Source organism: Microtus oregoni, unplaced genomic scaffold (genome assembly GCF_018167655.1).
Source record: "Microtus oregoni isolate MIOR12 unplaced genomic scaffold, Mior012 000016F_ref0000370, whole genome shotgun sequence".
In the NCBI taxonomy this organism is placed as follows: domain Eukaryota; kingdom Metazoa; phylum Chordata; class Mammalia; order Rodentia; family Cricetidae; genus Microtus; species Microtus oregoni.
The window spans coordinates 24164026-24184002 of record NW_024543075.1 but is presented as its reverse complement, the minus strand read 5'-3'; the positions used below and the strand labels follow the sequence as shown (position 1 = coordinate 24184002).

General features: G+C 42.2%; 1 protein-coding gene across 1 annotated transcript in view; it reads left to right on the top strand.

Annotated features, from left to right (window-relative positions):
* Nucleotides 1-19977, top strand: part of Mosmo (modulator of smoothened) — a 57501-nt gene that overhangs the window by 31779 nt on the left and 5745 nt on the right. The window contains exon 2 of the mRNA XM_041666821.1: nt 17438-17650. Coding sequence (XP_041522755.1) covers nt 17438-17650 — 213 coding nt within the window. The remainder of the gene's footprint in view (nt 1-17437; nt 17651-19977) is intronic.

The window sequence follows — 19977 nt, the reverse complement described above, 5'->3', positions numbered from 1 at the left end:
ACAGTTCGGATCCCCCTTACTCAGAGCTCTCCCGTTTAAGAGGGGCCTGGGAGGCAGTTCGAATTGCAGGTATGCCACCATGGTGGCAGCTAAGAGCTAAACCCTTGGAGATTGGAGGCCACTGGTATTAGCATTCAGCCTTTTTGTCTGTAGCTTTCTGGCCGCACAAACTGACCAGATTGTTGGGCTTGCACTCTTTGTCAGCATCACCCAGCTCCGTCTTACACGGAAGGTCTTCATCTAGGTGAAACAATCAGATTACTTCTGCCAAAGCCATCTAAAGCCAGTGTACAGTGTGAGCTTACAGTTTCTCCACAGAGCTGTCTCAGGATGTGATAGAAACACTGGAATTTAAAGTCTACCTCTCTGTCCGAATAACTTCAGTTTAGTCTTATTTCTATGGTGAGGTCATAATTTCTCTACTTTTTTTCCTGGTTTTCCTTTTGTACTCATATTTTCTTCTAGATCCACAGCATCTGTTCAAATCCATGAATAATTAGAACATTTCACATTATGTAATATAGGTATAATTTGATCCATTTTACAATTTATAATACTCTATAAACATTTTAGAAGTTAAATATTAGACAAGTCCCCCCCTTTTTTTAAAGATTTATTTATTTATTATGTATACAACATTCTGCCTCGATGTATGCCCGCATGCCAGAGGAGGGTGCCAGATCTCAGTACAGATGGTTGTGAGCCACCATGTGGTTGCTGGGAATTGAACTCAGGACCTCTGGAAGAGCAGCCAGTGCTCTTAACCTCTGAGCCATCTCTCCAGCCCAGACAAGTCCCTTTTGTCTAAGGATAAAATTATGTGAATATATCTACATTCAAATAGAGAGCATAAAAAGTATAATTTCTTTTTTGTTTTCTTTTGGGTTTTTTTTTTTGTTGTTGTTGTTGTTTTTCGAGACAGGGTTTCTCTGTGTATCAGCCCTGACTATCTTGGAATTATCTCTGTAGACCAGTCCCGGCTTGACCTCATAGAGATTCACCTGCCTCTTCCTCCCAAGTGCTGGGATTAAAGGCTTGTGCCACCACTACCTGGCTAAAAGTGTAATTATTTCTTAACTCACTGCCAACATCACCTCTCAGTCCTGTTCAGCTAAGCCTTTCTTTAGTGAGTTCTTTGTGTGTTACATGCTAAGGACTGGTACTCCTCCGTGAAGACAGGTTCTCACATCGTGTTGTACTTACCAGGAATTCTAGTTTAACTCATTTTTCTTGAATGGCTCCAGTTATTTTGATGACATGAGTTCTTGGGCTTTAACCTCATTGATCACACAGCTCAGTGCCTTTTCCTTCCCCATAGTCACAGGACTTTCCTGATGAGAAAACCAAAGCACTTTTCTTTAACATTTAAACATCGTGTGAGAATTTCGTCTATGCATATATGTTTTGATCAAGCCAACTCGCCATTTTTTCCTCCATTCCCTTCCCTATTCATCTATATCACCTACAGTGTTCTAGCTCCCCTCCTTTGAAAGCTTCACCTCTCCCTGCTGCTGTTTATTAGCGTCTTGACTTCTAAGCAGTCATCCACGTAGGAGAAAAAAAACATTTCTGAGTCTAGGCTACCCCATTCAGAATACTCCAGTTCCATCCATTTATTTGCTAATTTCACTTTCTAGACAGCGGAATGGTGCTCCGTTGTGTAGAGGCACCACACTGTCGGCACCCGCTCAGCAGCTGGCTGACCTCTGCATTTCCTGGCTGTTGTGAACACAGCAGCAGTGAGCAAGGCTGAGTCACCTCTGTTGTAGGAGAGAGTCCTTTGGGTGTGGCCCCAGAGTGCTGTAACTAGACCACCTGGTGGTCTTTCTGGTGCTCTGAGGAACCTGCACACTGACGTCCATAGTGGCCGCACCCTTCTGCGGCTGTTGGCAGCTAGTAAGCCTTCCACGTTCCCCACATGCGCGTGCGCACCAGCGTTTGTCATCAGGTCTTTGATCTTAGCGACTCTGACTGGTGTGAGATGAGTAAAGTAGTTTTAATTTGTTTTTCTCTGTGGTTAAGGACGGTAAACTTTTTTTCTTTTCTTTTTTCCATATTCTCATCCATCTTTATTTCTTCTTTTGAGAACTCTGTTTGGGTCTGTGTCCCAATATTTAATTGGATTGTTTGTTTTCTTGATGTTTAGTTTTTGGGTCTTTTTTACATTTTAGACTCCTGTCTTCTCTGTCAGATATATAGCTGGTAAAGATTTTTTTCCCATTCTGTCAGCTGCCTCTTTGCTTGAGTGATAGTGTCCTTTGCTGTATAGAAGGGATTTTTTGTCGTCGTTGTTCCATGAGGTCCCATTTATTAAATGTTGCCTTAATTCCTACACTATAGGGGTCCTGTTCAGAAAGTTTTTCCTGTGTCTGTAAGTTGAAGTGTGTCCCCTAACAGATCCAGTATATCAGGTCTTATATTGAGGTCCTTGATCCATTCGGAATTTAGTTTCATTCTTCTTCGTGAAGATATGTAGTTTAACCAGAACCACTTGTTGAAGATGCTGTGTTTTTCCAGTGTATATATTTTATCTCTTTTTCCAAAACTAGGTTGCCGTAGGAGTGTGTGCTTATGTCTGAGTCCTCAGTTTGATCCCATTGATTAATGATCTGTTTTTATGCCAGCAATGTGCTGTTGTTATTCTTTTCACTGTGCTGTAGGAAACTTGAAACCAGGCATGGTGATACCTTAGACAGTTTTTACTGTTTAGCATTGTTTTAGCTGTCCTTTGTTTCCATATGAAATTTAAGATTATTACTTCACTTTCTCTGAAGAATTACTTTGGAATTTTGATGGAATTGTGTTGAATTTGTAGATTGCTTTTAGTAGGATGGCTATTTTCATAGTACTAATCCTGCTAGTTCATGAACATGAGAAGTCTTTATTCAGTGTCTTAAATTTTTCATTGTATTTTCACGTCCTTGATTAGGGTTAGCACTCATTTTTTGTTTGTTTGTTTGTTTGTTTAGTTTTAAGCTATTGTGAATATATTACCTCCCTGATTTCTTTCATGGAATGTTTTGTTTGTTGTCAGTTGATGGAAAGGCTACTGATTTTTTTTTTTTTTTGCTTTTTCGAGACAGGGTTTCTCTGTAGCTTTGGAGCCTGTCCTGTAGACCCGGCTGGCCTCGAACTCACAGAGATCCACCTGCCTCTGCCTCCCAACTGCTGGGATTAAAGGCGTGCGCCACCATCGCCCGGCTCAAGGCTACTGATTTTTGTATGTTAATTTTGTACAAAGTAATCCTGCTACTTTGCTGAATGTGTTTTATCAGCTGTATCAGATTTCTGATGGAGTCTTTAGGTCTTTCATGTATAGAATCATATCTGCAAATGAGGATGATTTGACTTCTTCCTTTCCTATTTGTATTCTTTTTTTTATTACCTTCACTTTTTTTTTGTACTGCTCTAGCTAGGATTTCAAGTACTGTATTGAGCAAGAGGGAAGAAAGTGAATTTCCTGATCTTATTCTTGATTTTAGTGGAAGTACATTGAGTTTTTCTCTGCTTAGCATCATGTTGGCTGTGGACTTGTGAGATGGTGGTGTTAAAATGCATTCTCTTGGGAAGACAAGCTTTTTCTACCTGTTCCTCCTACAGTCCCAATGACAAACCAAGGTGCAAATTCACCAAAGCTTACCCTGGGGAAACAATAACGTTATTAGGCTTACTGACAAAGAAAGTAGTCAGTGGGTCAGGGGTGTGGAGTAGGAGCATGGGTGACTTTAAAGTAGCCACATTGGAAAGTTTCCACGCAGCATTGATGTTGACTCCCCCATGACAATATAAATGGAGTCCTCTCCCCTAAGCCTTCCCTGCCTATATCTCTCAGCCCTTCCCAGAGACCCTGAGACCACACACAGTTAGGGAGAGGTGGCTGAATACTTAGTGAGAGTCTCATGGTTCTTCTTGGTCCCTCCCTCATAGTCAGCAAGCCCAGCTGTGATACTGTTTGGTGAGCAGAGTCAACTGAACTCCTGAAGGTGGCAGTTTGGCTCTGAGAACAGTTCTATACAGCAGTTACCTTTACTGTTGAGATGTGTCTCTTGTAATCCTAGATTCTCTAGGACTTGTGTCATGAAGTATGTTAAATTTTGCCAGAAGCCTTTTCTGCATCTTGTCTTGAACACTCTCTGCCTCTCTGGGATGAAACTGACTTGATCATAGTGAATGATCTTTATAATGAATGTGTTTTTGAATTTGTCTTACAAAATTTGTCTTTTATTGAGAATTTTTGTATCAGAGAGATAGGCCTATCATTTTCTTTTTTTGCTTGGCCTTTTTTCTGGTTTTACTATCAGGGTAACACTGGTTTATAAAAGAACTTTCAAGTGTTCCTTTTCTTTTTATGGAGTAATCTGAGGAGTGTTGGAGTTGGTTCTTGGAAGGTGTGGTAGGGTTCTGTACTGAAGCCATCTGGTCCTGTGCTTTTTTTAGTGGGGAAGTTTTTTTATCTCATTGGTTGTTATGGGTTTAAATTATTTATTTCATATTCATTTAGTTTTGACTGGTCATATATACATTTAGAAATTCATCCATTTCTCTTAGATTTTTTTTTTTTCAGTTAGTAGAATAGAGATTTGAGACAAGGTCTCAATTTGTTTCCCTTGCTGGCCTGGAATTCACAGAGGTCACAGCCTCTTGCCTTCTGAGTATGGAGGTTAAAGGTGTGTGCACCTTGCCTGGCCTTGGAGTAGAGTTTTTTGTTTGTTTGTTTGTTTGTTTGTCTTTTAAAGCTTTATGAATGTCTTCTCTCTGTGTTGGTTATTTGGCTAAAGGTTTGTCAATCATGTTAATGTTAATATTTTAAAATAACCAACTCTTTGTTTCATTGATTCCTGAAATCAATTAAACTGTAATGTTTATGTCTTTGTTTTTGTTTGTGTGTTGTTTCTTTTTTTTATATTTTTATTTATTTATTGTGTATATAATATTCTGTCTGTGTGCATGTCTGCAGGCCAGAAGAGGGCACCAGACCTCTTTAAAGATGGTTGTAAGCCACCATGTGGTTGCTGGGAATTGAACTCAGGACCTTTGGAAGAGCAGGCAATGCTCTTAACCACTGAGCCATCTCTCCAGCCCTTGTGTGTTGTTTCTATTTCACTAGTTTGAGCCCTGATTTTATTGATCTCTTGCTATCTTCTGTTTGGGGGGTGGTGTTCTTGTGTTCTCAAGCCTTCAAATGCACCATTAAGTTATTAGTTGGAGATCTAAGTGCATGTCTGCACGTATGCATGTGCATCACATGTATGTCTGCTGCCTTCAGAGGTCAGAAGAGGGTGTTGGATCTTTTGCAACTAGAGTTACATACAATTGTGAGCTGCCACATGGGTGCTGATTGAACTTGAGTCCTCTACAGGAGCAGCCAGTGTTCTTAACTGCTGAGCTGTCTCTCTAACCCCTCAAGTTTTTGATGTAGATAATGCTATAAACTTCCTCTTCGAATACCTTCATTGTGTCCCATTGATTTTCATATGTTGTGTTTTCATTTTCTTTCTAAAATTTTCTTCTTGCTTGCTTTTTTTTATGCAGTTATCATTCTAATAATGTGTTGCTTAGTCTCCATGGACTAATGGGTGGAATGTTCGGTAGATGTCTGTTAGATCCATTCAGGTTGTGACATCATTAAACTGTAATGTTTATGTCTTTGGTTTTTGACTGGATGCCTTATTTGTTGGTGAAAGGGGGTCTTGGGTTCACCAGTGTCAATTTGTTGAAATTAATCTGTAGTTTTAAGTCAGATTATGTTTATTTCATACACCTGTGCTTAGTACATGTAACTTTAGAATTGTCATATCATCTTGGTGATTTTTTTTTTGACTTTTTCCTGACTAGTTTTGGTTTGTAGTCTTTTTTTTGTTAGATACTGGAATAGTTTGGCCTGTTTATTTCTTAGTTCTATTTGCTGTAAACACTTATTCCATCCTTTTACCCAAAGATGGTGTTTATCATTGATGGTGAGGTGTGTTCTTAGAGGAAAAAAAGATGGGTTCTGTTTTCTAATCCAATCTGTTAGTTTGTGTCTCTTTATTTGAGAATGAGTCTATTGCTGTTAAGAATTATTATTGGACAGTGTGTTCTGATTCCTATCATGTTGTTATTTTTGTAGTATTTTCTTAAATCTCTTTTGATGAACTGTCCTGGGGTTATTGTTCTCTGTTCCCTTTTGAATGTGTTTATCCTTCTCTTTAGGCCATAGTATCCCTTTTATTATCTTTTGTAGAGCCGCCTTAGTGGTTGTAAATTTCTTTAATCTATTATATTCCTAAATACAACCTGTTCAGTTCATACAATGCTACATGTCTGTCTGTTTTCAGGGCTGACCATTTAGCACTGGACAGCCAACTGGTTTGCTCCTCCCTGGGGAGGGCACCCCTCTTGCTCCCAGCTTTCCCAGCTTTTCACTGGACAGAGACAGAGAAGAGCTCACAAGGCCTTGACCCTACACAAAGAATTCTTTTCTTATTTCTTGCACTTACGCACATTTGCTTAGGTCAGTATGGAGTTCTCTTTACTGGTGCTTTCTAAAGCTTGCAGACAAGTTCAAGCTCATCCCCTGAGTTCAGTATCGACAATATTGTCTTTATAACTTTGATTTCTTTGTTACTATGATTTTCAAAAAATGATTTGTAGGAAGAATCTTCTGTAAAGCATCCATATTTTCAGAAAAATAAATATGTTTTTTATTATGTAAAAAAAATTCTTTAATCTATTTTTATGATAGAAGTTTTTCTTTCTCCTTAGACCATGATGGATACCTTTTCTTGGTATGATAGCCTAGGCTGACTGGCATCTGTGGTCTTTCAGAACTTGTAGAATATCGGTCCAAGCCCTCTGGTTTTTAAAGTCTCCACTGAAAAATAAAATGGTATTCTGATGACCCTGTCTTTACGTGTGGTTTGGTCTTTTCTCTTGCAGCTTTCAAAATCCTTTGTTTGTTTTGTGCATTTCGTGTTGAATGTTATACGATGTAGGGAGTTTCTTTTTTGTGTGGTGTTCTGTGTGCCTCTTGTGCATTGATAGGCATCTGATACCTTAGATTCTGGGACATTTTCTTCTATGATTTTCCTTAAAATATTTTACGTGGCTTTGGGTTTCTTCTCCTCCTCCTGTACTAGTGATTCATGGATTTGGTCTTTTTATGATGTCCCAGGGTTCTTGCACATTTCATCAAAGGGTTTTGTTGTCCTTTTTGTTTTGATTTCACATTGGCTGAGTGACCCAAATCCTTTACTTATCTTCTCACCCTGACACTCTCTTCCTTGTGATCTGTACCATTGGTGAGGCTTTCCATTGAACTTTTAATTTGACTTACTCTATTTTTCACTTTATGTTTTATTTCTTTTTGGTTTTCCTTCAGAAATTATTTTGATTAAATTCAGTTTATCTTGAATTGTTTTCTTTATTTCATTGTGCTGTGTGTTTGTGTTTTTGTCGTCTTCATTCCAGCACATATTCATATCTTCTTTGAGTTCCTTAGACATTGATTCCTGTACAGTCTTCAGCCTGAATGATACAGCGGAGTAGTTAGAACAGGAGTATAGCTGGCTTCTTTTTAATGACTAGCAGCTTTAACAACCATCATGTGGCCAATTTTTTATCTTGGAATGCTAGTTTCCTAAGTAAACAGCTATGTTAAATTAGGATGTCTGCTGCCTGTTGTGTTTATGGGAGGGGTGTGTGTGTGTGTGTGTGTGTGTGTGTGTGTGTGTGTGTGTGTAAAATAATCCAAACAAAAGTTTAACTAATTCCCTGACCCAATAAGTTTTCAGTCCTTACAATTCCATTTGCTTCATGTCTATTATTTGTTGTTTAATTCTCACACAAACTGAATGGTAAGCTGTGTTCCTTTGCTGCAAAAGCAGGCTTGCAAAAAGATAAAATAATTTGTCCAACCAACAGCAAAGCTTAGGTTCCACTTGTGACCAGCTTGGGTCTAACTCCAGAACAGCTGAGTAAGGACCTTCAAAAAGCTGTTTCTCTATAAAAGCAGCAAAGCCAATGGCTAAGTCAATGAATAAAATGAAAATGTCAGGTATGGAACTCTGGACATTAAGGTCTTGAAGCAGCCCTAGCTTTCTCAGTAAGGACATCAAGATCTGGGGCAGTTCAGTCGAGCGTTCATCCTCTCCCTGTCAGCTTTGGAGCCAGTGCCTCACAGCCCTGTGGCTCTGAAGAATAACTGTGCCCTTATGAGCTGAGAGAGCTTAGTCACACTTCCAGACCCTTCTACAGGGACCTGCTACTGTTCTGATTTGTCTACTGGCTCACTGAGCATCTCCATTTTCAGAATTTATCTTTGTTTGACCACACGACATTTGTTAGATACAATCAGCAGCCAAGTTACTTGAAACCCAGGAGGTACCTAAGTTCTTTCACCAGTTGAAGATCACAGAAGGCTGACAGAAAGGAAGAAAGAAAAGACAGGCAAGCAGGCATGAGGGGAAAACCATGTCCACGGAGTCTCTGAAGAGCTCTCACAGAGTCCTCCAGATCTAGATGACCACAGACATCATCAGGCTGTCCTCGTGCCCAGAGAGGAGGTGCAGGCTCCTCGCATTCTTCACCTCTAGCTAACCTTCCACTTCTGCTCAGACAGGAAGTGAAGGCTTAGGCAGAGTTGTAAATTACCCTCTGTACACTTCCTCAGCACAGGCTGAGATGTCTCTGCTGATAAATTCAAAGGTTTAATGGATGAGAGACTTCAAAGGCCACACAGGGCAAAAAGATGCAGACTTTAGCTAATTATCCCAGCAGGGTTGTGAGGCAAACAGTAACAAGAATAAATCAAGAAAGGGAGGGAGATGGTCCCCATCCTGGTATATGTGGCACATTGTGTGCTATGCAAAATTGCCTTTCCTGGGTTTTTGGCTTTTTGGCTTTTTTTTTTTTTTTTTAAGGCAGGATCTTTCTTTGTATCTCTGGCTGTCCTCAAACTTGCTAAGTATAGACCAGGCCCTCTGTCTCTTAAGTACTGGAGTTAAAGGTGTACACCACCACACTTGGCTAAAATTTCCAATTTTTAACCGAAAACTCTAAGACACTCAAAGAAACAGGGAATTATGGCTTATAAAGAGGAAATAAATAAAAGCAGCCAGTCTGAGGAATCCCAGTCTTTGACTCTCTAGATAGAACAGTGGTCCTCAGCCTTCCTATGCTGCAGCCCTTTAATATAGTTCCTCATTGCTATTTCATAACGCTAATTTTTTTTACTATTATGAGTTGTAATATAAATATCTGATATTCAGGATATCCAATAAGTGACCCCTGTGGGGCTTGCAGCCACAGGTTGAGAACTGCTGAGGTAGAGATTAACTCATTATATCGCAAAAGTGAGCAGTGACCTGATAAAGAGAAAACCTTAAAGTAGAAAGTCTGGAGTGGAAAAGTTCAGTATCCAAAATGAAAAATCAGCAGAAGGAAGTATCAGGAATGTGTTGATTGTGATCTTCCATTGCAAAGGGCAGAAATCCAGATCATGAAAATGAACAGAGCATTGGAGATGAATAAAGTAGTAGTACCATGCATGCCAAGTACACACAGTAGAGTTCCAGAAAGAAAGAGAGGAGCTGTAAGGGCACTAGGGGAAAAAATGTGGGGAAGATCCCCAACTTGAGTCAGTGTCTTATCAACAAACCCAAGATAGGACAAATTTAAAACTACCCACACTTAAACACATCCTAAATAGTTGAGAGACTTAAAGGCAATCTTGAAAGTAGCAGAAAGACAATGATAATCTCACAGGCAAAGAATCCTCACTACTATTAAGAACTGACTTCTCTCAAACAGGCCAGTCCCAGCCAAGCACGAGAGAGAATGGTATGTGCACGTGAGTACGGGTGCCTGAAGAGGCTGGAAGTGGGGCCTCTGGAGCTGGAGTACTGAGAACCAAACTATTGCCCCCTGAAAGAGGAACCACGGAGCCATCTCCCCAGTCCCACCTTTTCTTTTGTAAAAAAAGACAATAAAACTGTCGATGGCTTTACAATATAAGGACGGGATTTGCCTAGTGCAGAAACTATAGAGGAAATGTAATTACACAGGGCAGGAGGAAGTTTTGGCATGCTATTGAGTTCAATAGAAGTTCAAACTAGACTGAGGAGTGTGGAAAAATTACCTTTTCAAAATGTATAAATAGTTCAGGGCCTGGAGAGACGGCTCAGTGGTTAAGAGAACAGGCTGCTCTTTCTGAGGACACAAGTTCAGTTCCCAGCACCACATGGTGGCTTACTACTGCCTGTAACTACAGTTCTAGGAGATACATGCCTTCTGGCCTCCATGGTAACCAGACACACATGCATGCAGGAAAAACACTCTTACACTAAAATAATAAAAATTATTATTAAAAATGCTAGAAAGTAAGCTTTCTTCAGCACTCCTCAGTCCGTCCGTTTCTGCTGGTAACCCCAGATCTGCTTCCTGCCTCTTGGGAGTTGCCTGATGTGGGAAGTTGACTTAAGTGCTACCATACCATATGTAGCCTTTCATGTCTCATTTCTTTCATTTAGCATGTATCAGTACTTTTATTATTATGTTAGTGGGGAGAGGTTTCATTCATGCTCAGCCTCCTCCATTGCTTTGGGCTTGTGGCGACACAGACATTATAGCAGCAGAGCATGTGGTGGAGCAGGGTTGCTCAACGCATGACTCAAGGCGGAGAGAAGCAGGAGGAGGCCTGGACTGAGCCCTGTCTTTCAAAGGCATATCCAGGAACCCATTCCCTCCAGCCAAGTTCTACACCTGCTGAGGGTCTTTCCAATTAATTCACTGATGAGAGGCCTCATGAACTAGCTGTCTCTCTAGCTCCCCTCACAGATGGACCCAGAGGTGTGCTTTATTACTCTGCTGGGTGCCTCTTAATTTGGTGCCAGGCAGTGGTGGCACATGCCTTTAATCTCAGCACTCGGTAAGCAAAGGCAGGTGAGTCTCTGAGTTTAAGGTTAGGCTGGTCTACAGGGCTATACAGAGAAACCTTGTCTCTGGGGGTAAAACAAAACAGTACACAGTAGCACAGAGTAAGCACTCCTTCCCCTTCCAAACAGTGTAGAAAGGAATAGGGACAAAGACTGAAACTCAGCAGGGGGAGTTTTAAACCATAACTTTGGGCATGGTGAGTGCCAATTGACTTGGCAGCTCCACCCCTATGGGCAATTTGGTCAAAGCCCACATGGCCTCTCTGCTGGGCTAGTTTCTCCTTTCCTGTGGCTTTCCCTGGCAGACAATCCATGTTCCTGTCTTCTCCAGCTTCCTGTGGTTTCTGTGTCATCTTCAACTTCACTGTCACAGTTTCAGGTGCCCTCCCACAAGTTTCCCACAAGGATCGGACCTTGCTACACACTGACTGGCTGCCAGGCTTTCTTCTGAAACCTGAATGGAAGCATTAGTGATCTTGTAAATTGTTGCAGTTCTGCATGACTGCAAACCCAGCATCCCATGAACTGCACTAAGCTTAGGAGTAGTTTGGGTCCCTTGGTTTATAGCCGCAGTGGTTTCTGGGTGCGTTAGCAACTGAACTTGAATCATTTCCTTAGGTAGCCTTGTTCAAGCAGCACTCTCTTACAGGAAAGGCTTCCAGCTGTTTATACTTTGACACCTTTGACCCTGTGGTAGGCGTACTTACTAGTTTCTGCAATATCATCAAGATATCTCTTCCAGAACCATAGCTAGTAGCCCTTTTCTTCTGCTACTTCTGTGTTTATGCTAGGACACAGAAGTTTATAAAAAGTGAACTGACCAAAAAGCAAATAGGCCAAAGATACAATTTAATGAGCGGCATATTATGATATCTGAAGTCCTGAGTAACATGAGGGCCAGGCTAAGTACTGTGTCCACGTTGGTGTCGGTGACCAGATCCCTGAGCTTCCTGACGTGGGCTCTGGGAACCGAACCCTTGTTGGCAAGTGCCCGAGCTTCTCTACCTGTGTTACCACTCACTCAGCATCTGAGCTGTTGGGATGGAATGGGTAAAGAAGTCACCAACTGGAGAAAGGAAAGTAACAGCTGAGAGGAAAGTTCAGGGTTGGAGACTAGAAGCCCCAGTGACAGGGGAGCACACTGTGTGCGCATCCCTAGCTGCCTTAGCCACCCCCAACCGCCTCTGTCCAAACTTGCCCTGAGTTCTGTTAAATTCCTTACCCAAGCTGTCTGTAAAATGAGAATCTCCATCCTTTCAGTTAAAATTGGAGTGGTGTCACTTGCTTAAACACCACTGCTGTTGGAAGAACAGAAAGTGAACCTTTATCAGTCATTAAGACATTTGTGGTGAAGCATTTGTTTGGCATGTGTAACCAATAAACAGCTTGCCAAGGATACGCTCTCTGGTAGAAAGCCAGAAATCACATTGATGGCAGGGATAAGGTCCAGATTGGTGGGCATGTCACATGATTTGCCTGTAACAGGCTCTGGTGGGCGTGTATGCCGCTTCACAGCTCCGGATTACATATTTTCTGTGGCGTGCCTTTAACCCAGTGATGACATACCTCCTCCGTCTCCAGTGAAGATGTTCACCGTGGCAGCAGACATGCTCAGACTGTGTCTGGTCTAGAGGATGAGCTTCAAAAGTCAGTTTAGTTAAGGTCCCACACTCAGAGAGAGGGACCCTGTGACTTTCCATGTGGATGATACACAGGCACGAGCGATCCTGTGAGGCTCGTGGAAGGCTGGAGCCTCTAGTTTGGTTTCCTTTTTTCTGTTGTGTATAAATCTCTTGTTTGGATGGATTGGTTACCCAGGCAACAACTGCTGGGTAAAGATAGATAGGCTGCTTGGGGAATGCAGTCACAGGCACCTTAAAAAGACAAAAATCCTGTTGTGTAAAACAAAAAATAGTAAATGGTTGGACTTTCGCTTAACCTGCAAAAAGCCACACTGAACAACAGTTTTTCCAGAGAACCTCTGGGATGCGGCATGGTTCTAATTGTAGCTTGTTTTTAATCCATTTGGTTCCTGCTGTGTGCCCACTGCTTCAGGCCATTTGATGATTCTCCAGCGAATCACAAAGTATAATTTTTTTTTCTCTGAAAAGATGGCATTCTTTTTTTTGTTTGTTTGTTTGTGGGCTTTTTTATTTTGTTTGTTTGGTTTTTCAAGACAAGGTTTCTCTATGTAGCCGTAGCTGTCCTGGAACTAATTTTTGCAGACTAGACTGGCCTCGAACTCAGATCTGCCTGCCTCTGCCTCCTGAATGCTGGGGTTAAAGGTGTGCGCCACCATGCCCAGCTGTGTTCTGTTATTTTTTAAATCCCCACGTCTGAGGGTAGACAATCCCTGGACTCAATACTCAGGACCACCACTACCTTCAACATCAGCTTTGACTGTGCAATGCAGAGTGTATTAGAAATCTAGAGGCAGTAAAAGATGGGCCAGAGATAATTCATTGAAATAAAGATGAAATTTAAAGGCCTGTTCAAAGTGTGGGTGCTAACAAAATCTAAATCTCCAAGCAATTGGCTGTGTAGATTCTCCCAGTTAGCCCATAGAATATGTGTGAGTACATTAAAAATGTTACTGAATTACAGTCCTATTCCAGAGGGCAAAGTATAACAACATTGACCAACCACTGTTAACACTAACCCCTCTCTATTGTAGGAAAATCTGTTTGCACTGGAAGCATGAGAGTATTGTTTTGGGACTCTCATTCTCTAATAGCCGAGCATTTGAGAGCCTTGCAGGGATCCTCTGTGGGATGTGGAGATGGGACCTGGGACCTCATGCATTTGAGTACACAAACCCAGCGCACAGAAAGATATTTGGGTATTAGTGTTCTTTTATGCAGTATACCATCTAATTGCTGATTAAAATTAGCTGACCTTTCCTGCAGACAGCTACAGAGCAGCTACAGGGCAGAGAAAGTGACATTATTGTAAATGTCTGCTTGCTTTGCCCGCCTTCAGAGGTGCTGAGTATTTGGTCTTGCTTTGTTGTGATACGGAATTTTAGAAATACAGGAGCAGAGCCTCTCTACAGCTGAACATCCACTGGGTTTTCTCCAGTTTGCTAATAGCCATCATTTCCATTTTCTTGCTTCTTCGTGCTGTGGTTTGCTAGGCAGAAGAGGCGGCAAAAAGAAGTCTTACTCTGAAAGCCTTGACAACCGGCAAGCAGAGTAGGCATCCTCGCCCTGTTCTTAACCAGAGTCAGAGGGGGAACACAGGAGTACTCAGAAATATTCTCAAGGAGAGAGAGAGCTTCCCTCTAATGCTCTGGACGGGGTTTGAATGTTTGGACTCACAAGATAATCCTCAGTGCAGATCTCATCAGTAGGTGTGTGCAGCTGCCAGTCAGGCTTCCTTTGTCTGTTGCATGGTGAAGACAGTTGCCTCCATAATGGAAATCCAGTGCTGCATTTGTGCAAGTGTCTTTCAGCATTACAGTTCAGCTTTTATAAATGGAACCTCGACTCTGAGAGGGCAGTTTGTTAGAAGTCTTTCTGCCGAATGATCAGGAGTGGTTTCCTGTTAGGAGTTCATGGGCACAGCTGTGAATGCTTTCTTTATTTCCAGAATTACATTATAATGCTTTATCATAGTAGGCTCTGCCCCACCTCAACTTAGCACTCAGAAGAAACTTTTACTGTTTCAGAAGTCATGTAACCCTCGGTGCCTACTCTTTGTAAGTCTCTAGGTTCCACACAGCAGCTGGGGACATAGTAGATGACGGTGCCGTAAGAGTTTGCTCACTTTGGTCTTCGTGCTGCCTGTGACAGTCTTCATATTGTGCCTGTGTTTCTTGCACCTGTGCAGGATTCATCAGCTGGACCTGATTATTTGATTTAAAAGAAAAAGTACAGTTTGTTTATCATCTCAGAGTTCTGGCCAGGGAGAATTAGCATTGGAGAAGAGGGGAAACCATAACTCTTTTTTAAAGAGTTATTTCTTTATTTCTTATGTGAGTACTCTATCTGCATGTATGACATTAGGCAAGAATAGGGCATCAGATCACATTAGAGATGTTTGTGAGCTACCTGGGAATTGAACTCAGGACCTCTGGAAGAACAGCATTACTCTTAACCACTCAGCCATCTCTCCCGCCCCCATAATTCATTTTTCAGAGAACTTTTTTTTTTTTTTTTTTTTTTTTTTTTTTTTTTTTTTTGGTTTTTCAAGACAGGGTTTCTCTGTGGTTTTGGAGCCTGTCCTGGAACTAGCTCTTGTAGACCAGGCTGGTCTCAAACTCAGAGAGATCCGCCTGCCTCTGCCTCCCGAGTGCGAACTTTTTTTTTAAAGATTTATTTATTTATTTTGTGTACAGCATTCCTTCCATGTGTGCCTGCAGGCCAGAAGGGGGTGCCGGGTCTCATTATAGATGCCTGTGAGCCACCATGTGGTTGCTGGGAATTGAACTCAGGACCTCTGGAAGAGCAGTCAGTGCTCTTAACCACTGAGCCATTTCTGGAGTCCCCGAGAACTTTTTTTTTTTTTTATCACCTTTCTTTTCTAAATCTTTTTTAGTGTTTGGTTTTGTTTTAATCGTGTACATAGTGTGGGAAAGGTACATGTGAGTTTGCAAGTGTTTTCAGACAGGCTCTCTCACTGAGGTGATCACAGATTGAGCTAGGCTGTGGCCAGCAAGACAGCAGAATCCTCTGGGCTCCACCTCCCCACACTAGGATCGCAGCTGGTACTGTTTGTCCCTAGTGGGAGCTAGGGAACCAAAAATCCATGCTTGCTCAGAAATCACTTTACCTACTGAGCCCCTTCCCAAAACCTACTTTACTTTACTCTTTAAGATCTTTAGTGTGTGTGTGTGTGTGTGTGTGTGTGTGTGTGTGTGTGTGTAGAAGCGAATGCAGTTATCCACAGAGGTCAGAAGAGGGCTTCAGATCTTGAACCTGGAGGTGCAGACAGTTGTGAGCCCCCTACAGTGGAACTAAACTTGGGTTCTCTGCAAGAACAGTAGATACTCTTGACAACTGAGCTGTCTCTCCAGCCTGTGTTTCTTTCTTTTTTAACACATGCTTTATTTCTAAAATGGGATTGATGGAAAGATGCAAGTTGTACCAAGCACTCCTTCCTAAGAAACCCACCTACCCGCACACTCTGCAGACAGATCCAGCCCCGGGCTGCTGCTCCCGTTTTGCTGCCAGTCCTTAAGAAGGCCCTGTTCCTGCCAATGCCTTGATTCTGAGGGAGTGTTGCTGTGAACTAGGGGGAGGGGGCTGTTCATATTAGAAACAAAAGGCCAGCCAAGAAAGACGCCCCCTCCCTAGAAAGAGGCGGGAATCTGCTGTCTTCAGCGGCTCTCCGGGTTCACGCTTGTGTTTAGTAGCTGCTCCCCATTTGCAGTCACTCTTGCAGAGGGGACAGCTTTTATTTGGAAGTAAATTGTAATTCTTTGTGTGGAAAAACAGAAAATAGTCTCTTACCTTCCTAATCTGGGTTTCTTTAAAGTAATTCCATCCAGTGGCACTTGGTGCTTCAGAGAAATCAGTTCACATCTCTTCATGGGAGGGAACAGGAAGAGGGCTCTCAGGCAAAGTGCACACAAGCTCAACCGCGTGAGTGTGATCCCCAGAACCCAGGTAAATAGAAAAGAGAACCGACTCCACAGCTGACCTCAGCCTCCCTGCCCATGCGCGCACGTGCGCGCGCGCGCGCGCGCGCGCGCGCGCACACACACACACACACACACACACACACGCAGCACTTTCTCTCTCACACTGCCCTACAGCTTGATAATAATAAAATAATAAAGTTTTGAAAATTAATGATAGTGGGGTACTTTACAGTTTGCCTTGGTCACTTTTGTGTTCCTGTTGACACATGCCAGTAAGGTTGCAGCTGTGCTCTTACATAATGATAAAAAGAGTGAGCCACACCTTTCTTTTACTTTTGATAAGTTCACCTTAGTGTTTAATGCATTATATAGTTTAGATATTATCATTAGGTATATTCCAAGTTTGCATTCAATTTCCTATACATACTTCTTCCTCAGCCAAAATAAAGTACTGTACAGTCTTGAATCCAGAAAGAGAAAAATGCAGTTCTTGCTGCCGGTGTGCAAGATCAAGAAGGGCAGGAGGCTCAGCCAGCCACTTTGCTGCTGTTTCCCTGGAGCCCGATCAGTGCCTGACACAAGTACTCGGAGAAGAGCATTTAGAATGCAGACTCCTGATGGTGTGCAAGTGTCCAGTTAGCCTGGACCGTGGTCTAGTCTGTAGAAAAGCAGCCATGACAGAAAGAAGTGCTTTTGTTCAGGGAGTGACTGGACTGATGCTTTACAGCTCTCGGGGCTTGTTCTCATTGCTTATGTTCATTTTCTACGTTAACCCAAGCATTGCCACATTATAAACAGCATCAGACTGCTGAAGACAGCTTCCGAATTAAATGCTTGGATTACTCACCCAGGTACCAACAAGATCTAAGTGTGAAAGAGGTTTTGTGGGAATGTTCTCAGGTGTGCAGACTTACTAAAGTATTCCACCTTTGCTTCTTCCCAGGAGCACTCACTGTGGGCCTAGTGCGACAGTGTCAAACAATCCATGGACGAGACCGGACCTGCATCCCTCCCCGGCTTCCCCCAGAGTGGGTCACCACCCTGTTTTTTATCATCATGGGAATCATTTCCTTGACTGTCACGTGTGGTTTGCTGGTGGCTTCCCACTGGCGAAGAGAAGCTACGAAATATGCTCGGTGGATAGCATTCACTGGAAGTAAGTAGCCCGCTTACTAAGTTGGTCTAGAAGGCACGCACAGTGGCATTTGTACGAAGATTATCAAGATCAGTCCTAAGGACTCAGTAAATCTTCCCGGAGCACCACTCACATGACCATGAGATAGACCGCACAGTCCCACAGCTCGTCAGCGTTGTCACTGCAGGACCAGGACACCCACAGCTGCCACTGCTCTGTGTGAATGCTCTTTTAATGAGGCTCACTTTTATTCTCTGTAACGTAGTGTTTCAGGTTTGTGACTTGGAGCTACCACTAGTCCAGGTGGTTTCCACTTCATGAAGATACTGGTATCCTCTATCAAAATAAAGATAAATCTAGGAAAATATATAACTTAGATGAAGGCAATGATTTGCTTTTTAATATTGTTGATTTTTGTTTCTACTGGGTTGGATTACCATTGAAAATCAACACATTTAGTTTTTTTAGTAACTGTTTGTCACAGTTTCTTATTCTACTAAGCTATTTGTGGTGGTGTCATGAATTTATCTATTTCATATAGTATTCACTTATAATTTGCAAAACTGGTTTAATTACTGAACACTTTAGAAACTTATCCCAAGTTTAAGGAAAACAAATACACACACACACACACACAAGAACATTTCTGTGATTCTGCTTTTTTGTCTCTAAAATAGTTTTTCACCACAGGGTATATTTGGCAATATTTGGAAACGTTTTTATAATCACAGCTAGTGGGCAGAGGCCGAGTGTGCTGCTGAACATCCCCCATGGAGGGAAGTGTGTGGTGCACAGTAGCCATGGTCACTGGTCTGCACTCGTGGGATGAAGATGTGTGCAGAGCACTGAGGTCTCCGGTGCAGAGTCTTAGGCTCATCTCAGGTTGCATATGTTTCCAAAGATGGTTTTAACATAGCTCTCTCTGCTTAATGTTTTTATTTAAAACAACTATAACCAGAGTAAAAGATAACTTCAGGTAACCCTGTTAACATTAAAACTAAGTTTATCTCAGCTAGATGTGTAGCTGAGTTAGAGCACTGCTAACTCTATGTGAGGCTGGGTGCTGTCCCTACCACCAGAGGACAATCCAAATATGCACCATGTCTTTAGAGCTGAGAGTAGTGCTGTTCCTCCGGGACTCCCTGTCTCTCCAGCTGCCTTGGAACTTTGTTTCCAACTTCGTTCATTTTTGTCTTACCATCTTCCTGAGTAGTAGAATCTAGATCAAATTGCCTTTGAGGTAAGCAACTCCTCCTTGCCCTTATTAAAAATGATAAACAATCTGATGATCCTGAGGCCTGAGACAACTCTTTTCCAGAGAGTGAGGCCAGAGGCAATTGTAGAGGAGGCTGCTCGCTGAAAGCGTGTTGCTGAGGACTTAAATAAAGAGAATCTAATCTTGTATCTTCTACTCACAGACACACTCATTTATCCAGGTTTGATTCACTCACTAATGAGTAAAACAATATCAGGGACCAAAAACCTAAACCGCAACGTGACAAATTTACATTAGGCAAGAACAGCGATAAGAGACTCATGGGGCCAGGAAAGGAGAGGAACTAGGGTTTATCTTTGTTTTTCATTCCCCTTCAACAAAAAGGTCTTTGCGTATAGTTGACTCCAAAATGCAATGTGTTTCTTTTATTTTTGAAATTGTATGTGCATATGGGAGTGATTGAAGTTGATGGATGGTAACCAAGCCAAGTCTCATTCTTCACTGCCACCAGCCTTCAGAGCCTCTTTGCCAGAGGCCCTTGCTGTTTCCAGCAGTTTCTGAAAAGTAGTGTTGTATATGCAGAAACCCTTATCTACTCTAAAAAATACATACTTATACTAAAATGTCTCCATTTTCTACCTCTATTCTTTAACGTAAAGTGGCTTGGAGTAAATTTAAATTGACATTTAGTCTGTGCTTGCTGGCTGGGGAGCTCCCCCTAGTGGTTCAGCTATGAAGATGTATTTGAGCCCTGCTGTATATAGAGTTTTGTTTTTGAATTTTTGAGATAGGGTTTCTCTGTGTCTCCAGGCTGTCCTAGAACTCACTCTGTAGACCAGGCTGGCCTTGAACTCAAAGATCCACCTGCCTCTGCCTCCCAAGTGCTGGGATTAAAGGTGTGCGCCACCACTGCCCGTGCGTATATAGTTTTTGTAATTATGTGAGAGTAACGTTCTAATGACAGATCCTCTGTCAGGAGAACCCCACGTGATGGACCTTGCCGGTGGGGACAAGAAAAGCAAGGATGAGTTCTTTAATTCTTACCCTATTCTTTTATCGTGTGTGTGTGTGTGTGTGTGTGTGTGTGTGTGTACCCACGAGTGAGTGTATGCTCATGTGGAGGCCAAAGGTT